General features: G+C 29.2%; 1 protein-coding gene across 1 annotated transcript in view; it reads right to left on the reverse strand.

The window, feature by feature from the left end:
* The window catches only part of LOC117181607, a 327,912-nt gene extending 317,161 nt beyond the window's left edge, over window positions 1-10,751 (reverse strand). The window contains exon 1 of the mRNA XM_033374469.1: window positions 10,495-10,751. Within this exon, the coding sequence (XP_033230360.1) occupies window positions 10,495-10,590 (96 nt within the window). The 5' untranslated portion in view covers window positions 10,591-10,751. The remainder of the gene's footprint in view (window positions 1-10,494) is intronic.
* Between the last annotated feature and the right edge of the window lie 892 nt (window positions 10,752-11,643).

An 11,643-nucleotide genomic window follows, 5' to 3' on the forward strand; every position in this document is an offset into this window, starting at 1 on the left:
GTCTGGGACGTCTCCCATCTCGAAACATAAATTTATCAATTCGCAAACTCTATGTGGTATACACTCGCCACCGTGTTTAAGCATTTCAGCGTTAATACCATCCACCCCGACAGCCTTACCGTTTTTCAAGTTCTTAATTATATCCCTAACCTCATTGACACAGACTTTTTCAATTGAGTTTTCTAACGCATCGTGTTCAACATCGCAGTTGTGGTGTCCTATAGCTTCATCTCCGAATTGTCTCCTAAAATAGTCTCTGAAAGTTGATACACGCTAAGTAAAGAATTTGTAAATAATTAAACAAAATATACTTTTTTTAGTGAAAATTTAAATAAAAATGAAATCCTTAATAATTCAAACTGATGATTATAATTAAAAACTATAATTTCTTTACTTTGTTCGCCAACGCGAAGGAATTTTACGAGTCGAAGTAAAAACAAACAGCAGAAATGAAATCGATCAATAAAAGGTCTTACGTTTGTCAGTGTCTGCAATTTTGCATTTACCATAGCAGCTGCAGAAAAGAGCCTCTCGTTTCACGCTTCGCAGAAAATAGGGAGGAATCACAGAGATCACTACTTATTGTTAGCAGCTTTTAGACAGAAAAAGGAACTATTTTCAGAAAATTGTATCCAATTTATCAGCAGTTTTTAATTTTTAAAGGAGGATTATCTACACGCCTCAAAGGTTGTTAGAGTTTATTTTTATAATATTACCATACAAACTTCTACTCCTAGCATAGCGAAATATAACAAAATTCGAGTACAATCACAATTTAAAATGTTGTGATTCTTCACACAAAGTTTGACCATAGGGCATAATCTAGGGCAAATATTCTAAAAATATTCTGGTAAACTGAAAAAATCTATGGAGAAATAACTTTAAAATAAACTGTAAAACTTCAGAAATATTAATTATTTACATAGTAGATTTTGCCCTAAACTTAGGCTTACTAGACGCAGTATTTTATTACCTTTCGTTTTGTTAGGAGAAATACATTTTCATGTTGATATTTAAAAAATTAGGTTACTTTAGTAACAGCTGTTTTTGATATATATTATATAATTTCCGTCAGTAGTGAACGATCCTATTGTATTTTTAGACTAAGACTTTAGAGTGATTGCTGTTGACCCGAGGGTATTTTTATCTCAATATTCTTATATGTGTTTAAATAATTAACATTGTGTATATAAACACAAACAAATTAATATCATATTGTTCTGCTAATAAATTTGTGTACGCAATGAAAAAGCAGTGATTATTCATTCATATCTCCTGGATGTTTTTACTGACTTATCTTGCTACAATGTACGCAAAAGAAATATTTAACATTGGATAGAAAAGTTATTAAAAATGTTCGATTTAATTTAAAAATAATAGCGGCATTTGTAATCTTTAATTTTGCTTCTTGTATTTTTAAATTCATTTTTTTATTAAATTATCTCAGTAAAGTATATTAACACCATTTTTAAGTATTTAAGATTTACAAATATTTGGCAATCAAAATCGGAAATAATTATTAAAATTATTCATAATGCGGGGTAAAATTTATACTCATGAAGATTTTTGTAGAGTAAAGGTTGGTCACGCTTTATAATTTTTAATCTATCATGCTATCAAATGGGAGGATGTTTTGAAAAGCTGAAGTCAAAATTAAATCAATCGTGAAAATAATCATTTTTCGCACATTTTTATCTGTTCTCCGTATATTTTACAAAGATTCACAAATTTTTTTTCGTCATAATCGCATGTGCTACAACGTGATAAATTATTCATAGTCGTCATAAATACATTCTTTGATCTCTTAGTTTTATATTTTCGTACTCTATTGGTTCTTGGGTTAAAATGGTCGACTTTTTAACATAATCAATATTGCTTTTCAAAAGTTATTATTTTGTTCCACATTTTATATTTTATATTTTTATAAATAAGGGAAACGACGAAAAATTGCATCAAAGCAATTATGGATATTTAAGATATTTTTATGAATAACATGCCTTTTTTATAGCATAGAATATGAAATAGTTTGAGACGTTGCTGACTGATGAAGAAATAAAAGAAACCAGATCGACTTGAACCTCGACTTGGACTAAGTTCTGAGATAAGGTAAAGATAAATAAGATAGGAAAAGTTAATCTCATTGCGTATGACAATAGGCAATATTTACAAGAACTATATAAAAAAAACTCACGCAAGTTTTAAGAATTGGTAACTTTGAATAAGCTTACTTGAAACACATTTTTTTCAATCATATTATTACCCAATATGTTTATATTATCATTTAGAATATTTAGAAATGATTTAATCATAATTTAAAAATATAAAATTCTTGAAGAGGTCCAAAAATTTCTAAATTATTAATAGAAAAAGTTGCAAAATACAAATAACAATCGAAAAAATAAGCTAGAAGTGAAAACATTTATTTTATGATAAATGAAGTGCTCTGAAGACAGATAGATTACAATATGGAAGAATTAATAATTTGCTTCTAAATTGAGTGAACATATGAGTGAAACAGCATACAAATATAGAAAATTTGTAAACCACCACTTTTGATAATCAATTTATTCATAAAATGATATTGTTTCCTCATAGTGGTAGGTTTGTAATGACCTAGATTTTCGAATGTCCGCGTGCATGTGTAACTTTTTTCTGCTTACTAAATCTCGAAAAGTAGATAAAATGGTATACACTGTCGTGCAAAAGTTTTAGGAGACCTCTTTTTTTATTACTGAATAAATTCTCTTAATTTTAATTATACCAGAGCTAAAACCTTCTCTTTAAAAGGTTGATTGTTTACGAAATTCTGTATAAAATAAGACCAGGGCGAAGCCAATGTGTCTAGTTTTTAAGTAAATATTGAAAAAATAGTGTCAATTTCAAGGTTTTCTTAAATTTTCAATAACTTCCGAAACTTCTTTTATAAAAATTTCATAAAGTCCCTAAAACATTGCAATACTGTTTTCAAAGAGGAAACGAAATGAATTACGCAATAATCAAATCAGTTAAATTCGACCAGATCATGGGTGATCAAATATAAAGTAATCTGGCACGAATAATATAAAATTCTAAGAACCGGTAATGAATTACAGAAGATTTCTGATAACGCCTGTTTCATCAAGTCTGCACTATTTTTAGGAAACGAACCATTGAGTTGCACACTTGAGATTAATAAGACTACGTAACGGGTGATTCGATGAAACATGGTTGCTTTTAAACTTTAAACGGTATAAGTAAGCAAAAAACGTCATCGACTTTGGCCTTGGAGCCGGAAAACTACATAATCTTAAGACGCAACATATTGCTTATTATCACCTGATGTACATCCTAAACTGTGCGATGTATCTCACTCAAACTCTCATTTGCATAACAAGTATGTAATCTTTCGACGAGAAAATGCTGCAATAAACAGCCAGTCGAGTTCCAGACTAATGCCGTTTATAAATTAGCACCTTAAATAAATCTGAATCCTCAAAGGTCGATCAAAAATATATAAGGATACGTCTGTCTGCGACATTTGAACTTTTATTTGGTCTAATTAATGCAATTTTATTGTTTATAATTAAGCTATGGCTCTAACACCTTGCTTTCAATTACATTTGATACTAAAAAGGAATAAAATTGCACTATTTAAATAAAATAAAAACTCGAATAGATCAGACAGACATGTCCTCATAAATTTTGAACAATTTCCCAAAATTTCAACACAAGATTTACATTTTTTTAAATATACACCCGCTGAATATAAACTATGTAATTGATCGCTTAATATTCTGGTACATGCCTTTAAGGATCTTCCAGGTGTGTGTGCTCTATTTTAAAATCACTTAATAATAAACTTAATTTATAAAATCAACAATAAAACGCTCATTGATTATTGCAACAAATTTTAGGAGAGGAACCCAAGTACAAATAATGAACAAATATTTGAGGTTACTTTGTTTACTGAAGTTCATTCTATTCCTTAACAAGCTCTTTACAATTATATCACTCGTTAAATAATACGCAATAAAAACGTGACGAGTATAATCGAAAAGAATATTTTAAGGAATAGAATTATCTTTCGTAAATTCAATTAAAATTACGCCTATTGTCTAAATCAGAAGAAAAAAGCAGAAATATGCTAATAATTATATTTAAATAAATAATCCAGAAATCCCAAGTTGGATGCAAAGGGTAAAATTTATAAAATGATCGGATATTTTCGAAAAAATGAAAATGGTTCAGCTTAGGCTTATCAAATCCTGAATTTGATTAAATTTCCCGATATTATGATAAATAAAATTGCATGTTAATATTATTAAAAATGAAATATTTTAGCAACAGATCAAAAAAAAGCCTGTAGATCATTTTTTCCTGTACTGCACATCAAATTATTGTTCAATACAAATTTTAAAAGGCGTTTTGCCTATTATTTAGTTCTACACAAAAATTTTAAATAAAGTAAAAAATAATTAATTCACATGTAATATAAAAAGTACCCGTGCTCATTCTAATCGTCAAAACGCAACTTAATCAATTCCTATCCATCTGAATTTGTAAAATAGGTAGAAAAACACTAAAATAATTATTAAAACTTCAAAAATAAATAAAAATAAAGATTTTCAGTCTATTTTTCATAATCCCAGGACTTTTCAACTTTTTCCAGGAACAAATTAAAAAATTTCTCAGAATTTCTGAGATTTTTCGAATAAAAAAAAATTAAATCAACTGGGTTAATAAGGCGATTATGTTCACGTCGTTAAGCGACAATCTTCATTTTTTCTACAATGTCTTTATTTCACGAAATGGAAACGAAATATATGAATTTGGAAGATGTGCTAAAGTGGGCACAGATCAAAAAAAGAGCTAAAGTGATAAGACAGACATAAATTAGTCTACTCCACTTGTTTCAGAAACTCAATATTTCGGAGATAATTAAAAAATGCAAAGACCAAAGTCCTGGTCCAAAGACCAGCTCTTATTGACTCACGTTGTACTTTTTTATTTAATGCTAGAAAATGGTTTAAATTAAATTATTAAAGTTAAAATTAAATTAAAAAATAAAATATATTGATTCCCCAGTAGTATAAAAAGGTCTGAGAAGGAATGAGGAAAAGAGTGATAAGTTGACTTTTTTTCTTTTTCTATTTTTTTTCATTGCTATATAAATATTGGTCTTTCATAAGCTCAAATACGCTGGGAATGATTCGGAATGAGCTACAGCATTATTTTTAGACCAGGATTTAGCTATTCGGAGGAAAATTTTAAGTCTTTAATTAGTCACAATTTCTATTTTGAAAGAATCAAATTGAAACAAATTATAAATTAAATTTTGAAATGTAATTAAGTTTTATTGAAGCACTGAAAGTGCTATAAAAAAATGAAAATAATATGGGGCAACGCTCTAATGCGTACGTGTTATTATGGCTACCTTCGTTGAATTTACTTTTCTATTCTATTATACGTGACCCCTAGTTTTTATTTTATCCTTGAACATTAAACAAATGTATTATAATTAATCAAATCTTATTTAAGAAGTTAAGATGTCATCTAATTAGGCCGAAGTAGTTTTGTTTTTTCCACTAATGTTTAACTTTTCACCTGGCGTACAGATGATAAATATATTTAAAAAGATAAAGTACACAAAGTTGCTAAATAGTTATACGACTTTTAAACATCGTGGGAAGATAATTCGGCTTCTTTTTCACTTATTCGATTCTGAAATTGGGATCTTCTTGCGAAAATTACAAAAAGTAGAATCCTTTATTTAGAATCAAAAAGTTTGCATAACAAAATTAATATTTAAAATTTTGACTCATATTTTTAACAATTTTCAATTATTTTACCAATACAATTTTTTTATTAAAAAATGTTATTTTTTACATTACTCGCGTTTAATAACAATAATAATCAGAATTTGTCCTAAATAGTTCTTAGAGGGCTATTATTTAGCTATAAATATTTAATTAAAAAATACAAATTACAGGCTAAAAAATTACTTATAAAAGTCTTCCTTACATTGTTAAAGAAATCCATCATTGTTCTAATCTACCTTTTGACTTTTCATCGATAAACTTTCGAGTATATTTGTTTAAAAAATTAATAGACGATAAGTGTTCTAATATCAGATTTCGTTATTTTTGTAATTTTTAAGTACACTGCACGATCAAAAACCATAAAAAAATTTGTATCTGAGCTAAAGTACTCTAAGAACGTCAGCCATCTTGGTTTGACTTCATACATAATCTTGAATCAGATCATTATGTTCTCAAAGTACGATCATTTACTCCGGCCGATCAAAATGCTCTTGAATTCGGTATAATTTGTGTTGCATATCAAAATGATATTGATGTTAGTATTATTTTGAACACTTTTTTTTACTGTGCTTTCGTAAATCACATTATTTGCGTCAGAGGAGCATAAATGGATAATGCATGGAAAATATCGAAAATTATAAATAGCTCTTTTGAAAATAATTTTAAGTTTATAGCAAATGAAGCATTAATGATTTATGCAACAAAGTGCCAAAAATATTACTAAGCTTCAATTATAATCCACGAAATTTAAATTTTTTACTGAAGGCATGTTTTTAGATCCCAAAAGGGGTTATATGGGGCCAAAAATGAAACTATTCGTTTATGATGAATTATACTTTTTCATTCACAAATAATACATTTTCGAAAAATAAGTTATTTTCAATATTACTTGAATAACTAGCCAAACAAAGATGCGCGTTGTGTGTGCGATTATTATTGAATATTTCCGTAACGACAGAAGTTGAATTGCACCGAAAAGAGTTAAATTTGTAAAAAATACGTATTACTAATTAATTACGCACTTTAATACAATAATTTACAAATACAAATAAATATATTTGTATCTTATAATATTTGTGCCTCAGTATTAAGTGAGGGTTTAACCAATCTTGAAATCTTTTGAAACTTTTCACACCTTTCAAAATTTTATTAAATTTCTTGAAATCTTATCAAAGCTCGTGAAATTCTACAATTTTTTCTCAAGCCTCATAAAATCTCTTCAAATAAGACCAAGTACTTTGAACAACTCAAAAAATTTTTAATTTATCACAATGAGTTCAAAATGTTTGAATTCCTGTAAAATCCCAGTTTTATTTAATTATTTGAAATGTCTTATAATTATTTAATTCCGTTAAAATTACTTTAAATCCTTACAGCCCTATTGAAATCTTTCAACCTATTTTGCAATCCCTGGAAATTATCTGATATTCCTGAACAGTTCTGTAGGAAGGCCTTGAAATCTTGTGAAATCCGTTGCAATATACTTTGAAATACTTGGAAAATCCTTAAAATCGTTTTAAATACTTAGGGTGACTAGATATCTCTTGAAATACCTTGAAATCTATTGAAACCACTTAAAACTTGCCAAATTTTTTCAATATCCAGTGGAATTTTTTTAAGCCCATTGAAAACTTTCAAAAAATCGTTCAAATTTCGTAATATCCCTTGAAGTTTTCTACAATTAGTTATAGTAGTTTCTTATTCAGTATTTTCTCATTTCAAAAAATTGAGCTGAAATAATAACTATCCATGACCTTCTGAAAAAATGGTTTCAAACTTATTATTGCTTAAACAATTAGGGTTTAAATACTCAAATCTGTCCTTGACAAAAAATATCACTATTAATATTCCTTATCTGTGTCATTAATGTTAGAAAATAATCACGTTGCTCGATATTTAGGGGAAAACATTGTTTGTACAAGTGGAAATTACTTAAATCTCAAAAAAAGGCACTGCGTGTGAAAAAATTCAGCCAAGTACCTACAATAATTTTAATATTTTATTTATTTACGTTAAAAGTAATCAAAAATGTGAAATAAGTAAATAAAGCCAAGTACGAATAGTAAAAAATGTATAACTCGAAGCAATATAAAAGTAATGAATACTAAAATAATGAAAAATAAACAATAAATTATTATAGTGCAGGCCCACCAAATGTTTTTTCTCTTTCTCTTTATTCTTCCAAAATAGAAATTGGTTCTTCTCATAAAAAAATTATTTCTGGAACTAATTCCTTTTATTTAAAAACACTTCTATTAATAAATTTTTTACTATTCGTATTTGGCTTTATTTCCTAATTTCAGAACATTGTTTAACTTTAAAATATATAAATTAAATATTAAAATTCATGTACATGTACACAAATAGTGTTTATATTGGGATTTCATTATTTTTTTTAGTCGCAATAGCAAATCCAAATACAACAATATTTTTTGCTGACGACAATGCAATTATATTTTAATATACAGTTGACTTCTTCCTAACATTTTTTTAAAATGTATGTCTACGGATGTTTCCAATTTGAAAGTAATATTGAAATTAACAGAATACAAATCAATAGCAAAAAATATTAATAAAAATTGTTAACTTTTACATAAATGTAATCCGAACTCTTGTTTCAGTGGTGCAGTCGAGCCCTAGCGGGCCCTGGCGCCGCCAGGGATTTTTTTGTGAAGGCCTGGCGACACCAGGCTGCTTTGTTAATATCACACGAAAAATTTTTCTAGTCAGCATCAAAATGGCCATTTACACAGTATTAGCAATATATTTTTAAGACAGAATGAAATCCACTTTATGTCAATAATACGTTATGCAAATATATTTATGGCAATAATGTAGTATAATTGATTCTGCTAACTGGATTAATTTTAAATCGCGCAGGCAGTCATGATAAAGTCATTGAATTATGTTCCACTCGAATAGGTTCTTTTACAAAGGGAATAAGAGGACACTTGTCTTCACGATTTGCAGAAAAAAGTTTGTGTGCAAATTTATGATTATTTGGATCTTAAAAATTGAAAAAGCGGATTATCGAAAACTGGCTTGAATTAAAGAAACGGGATATTTCTTTGTCTATAAAGCGAAAAATCACGTTTTTGCCAAAAATGGAAAAATGTAGGGGAATACAAATTTTTCTCTCCGAAAGTTCTAGAAAACTGACTCTTGACATTTTCTTCTATAATGGGTTATTTTCGAGATTTTAGCGAGAATATTGATAAATTCCTTAAAAATTTTTTTTTCAACAATGCAATTTTCTGGTTTCATAAAAACAGAAAATAATTTAACACTTAGAACAAATTTTGAATGAAACTTCTATCTATACAGACGACATCTTTTAATAATAAAAATAATAAAAAAATAAAATAATAAATCTTAAAGGATTTTATGTATATTTTTCCAAAAATCTAAAAAATAACTCGAGATAGAAGAAAGTATCGAGCGACATTTTTCTAGAACTTTTTTACAGAAATAATTTTATTGTTTTGACTTTTTTTATATCTTGCGTCGTTTTGGCAAAAAATGTAAATAGCCCGCGGAGTATTTGAGAAATCCATTGAAAGCTTTAAAGAAATTATTCCGATCACTCTAAATACCTTGACGCCATCTAAAATTAGCTAAAGTCTGTAAAAATTCTCTAAAACTCCTTAAAATCCTTTCATAGGTCATGAAATTTCAAAACACTCTTGCAATTCTTTGAAATATTTTTGAATCACTTAGTATCCTTAGAAAATTTGTGAAAAACTTCAAAATGTTTTAAATTTACTTGCAACACTTTTGGAAGTGTTTTGAAATATTTTGAAATACTTGGGAAATCCCTAAAATCCTTTGAAAACTTCCTAAATCGATAGAAATGCATACATATATTCTGCGAAAGGCTTTGCTAATATTCTCTAATACTTTCAATACTATATAGTAAATAGAAGTTAGTTGAAATCCCTTGAAATAATAATAGCATTCTTTGTAATCATTTGAATTGTGCTAAAATCTCTTAAGCTTCTTTGAAGTTCCACGAAATTTTTTGAAATCTGTTGAAAATGCAATATTTTGAATGACAAATCCCTTGATATTAAAGAATTAACAGCGATAAATAATTTTGTTTATTTAAATAAATTAAATGTTATTATTTTATTAAAGTAGATGAATTAGGACAATGAAATAATTCGCCACCATAACGAGAATAAATTAACAGAAGTTGTTAGCAAATTGAAAGTTAACGACGGATTTTAATTTAAAAAGCAAATGTAATAAATTGAGCCATTTCAAGTCCTTCAAAAGCCAATTAGATTTTTAATAACAATGAGTGCGAGATTTTCCAGATATTTCGTTAGATCTTTTTTTTAGATTATTATATTATTATATTTTTTAGATTATTCTGTACCTATTTTTAATTTGAACTTTTAAAAAATAGTTCCTTTCTCCTCAGGAACAGTTGGGTAAATTAACTTTTTTCACAAATTTCCTACCGTCATTACATCTTTAACAAAGTTATTAGATTTTCCTAATTACATTATCATTATCCTTTGCTGAAAACGGACCACACTTTACTCTAAAAATGTGTATAAAACTTGATAAACGCCTAAAAATTGCAGGTTATCATAACAATAACGAGCAACTTTTTATCTTCCTGAGAGAAACCTGGTGAAGGAAAAAAAAAGAAAAAAAACAAAGAAAAGTCAAGAATGTAGTAGCCACTCACCCTAGAGATGCGGAGGGGTTGATGCAGGTCACGACCGCCATGCATGCGGAAGCCCCAAGGGGAGCCGCCGAGTAGGGTGACTTCTCTGGAGCTCATGCTGGCCCTTGATCTCACTCCCCTCTCACGCCAGTTCTACTCACAAGCCACACTGCTGCGAACTCGCCACAGCACCTCTAATTTTTCACAGAATGAGAGTAGAATGAATATGAGAAGGCGCCACCGCGCCACAAACGATTCGCAACACGAGGACCGAACTCCGCAGCGGCTCGCGCCACACTAGTCTTTAAATTCCCCCGCCGCCCCCGCAAGCGTAGTATGCCCCTCCCGCTCACCCCGCGCCCTGATGAAGCGTACCACCTACTACTCGTTCCTCGAACCCCCAGCAAACTGATCAGCTGATTGTGGCGTACGCACGCCTCGTGAACTCAAGTTGAGACTTGCTGACAGTCTGTGACACTTCTCGACCTATCTACGTCGCATTCACTTCCGATCTTCCTGTAAACATAAAGAACCCATTCCGATGAGTACCGAGCAGGAAAATAAAAAAAAAAGTATGGTAGATTTCACTGGTCTTGATGATCCAGAATGAAAAAAAAAGCTAGCCTAAATGACGACAAAAACCAATGACGGAATCTTGTTTGTGACTAGAAACTGAGCTAAAACATGATCGGCAGAAGATGCAAACTGCTCATTTTTACGAGTAATCTTGAAAAATATAATCTATTTAGTCCCCATACATTGTTATGGTATTTCCAATGCGCAGTATTCCATTAGATAGATAAATAAACGTCTATGCGAATAAAAAATGATATTAGGTAAATACATTTATAAGTATATAAACTTAGACTCCATCTTTTCATAAATATAATTCTAATAATTTTTCTTGTCTGAATGTTACTTATGAAATCATATTAATCCGGATCGCTAATGCTTAATCTCAGTTGAAGAAAAGTATCTCGAAAAACGACGCAAGTGCACTTTTCACGTCCTGTTGAAAAATGAAATTTACATCTTACTATATGCGCGCTTTAAGAATATGTGTGGCATCATTGATTTTAGTATTTCTATTTGTACTGAAACACTTCTATGTAGAGCCAAGATTTGTTATTAAATTATTCATTGCATATATAAGTAAGATACAACGAAAAT

This window comes from Belonocnema kinseyi, chromosome 10 (assembly GCF_010883055.1).
Source record: "Belonocnema kinseyi isolate 2016_QV_RU_SX_M_011 chromosome 10, B_treatae_v1, whole genome shotgun sequence".
NCBI lineage: Eukaryota > Metazoa > Arthropoda > Insecta > Hymenoptera > Cynipidae > Belonocnema > Belonocnema kinseyi.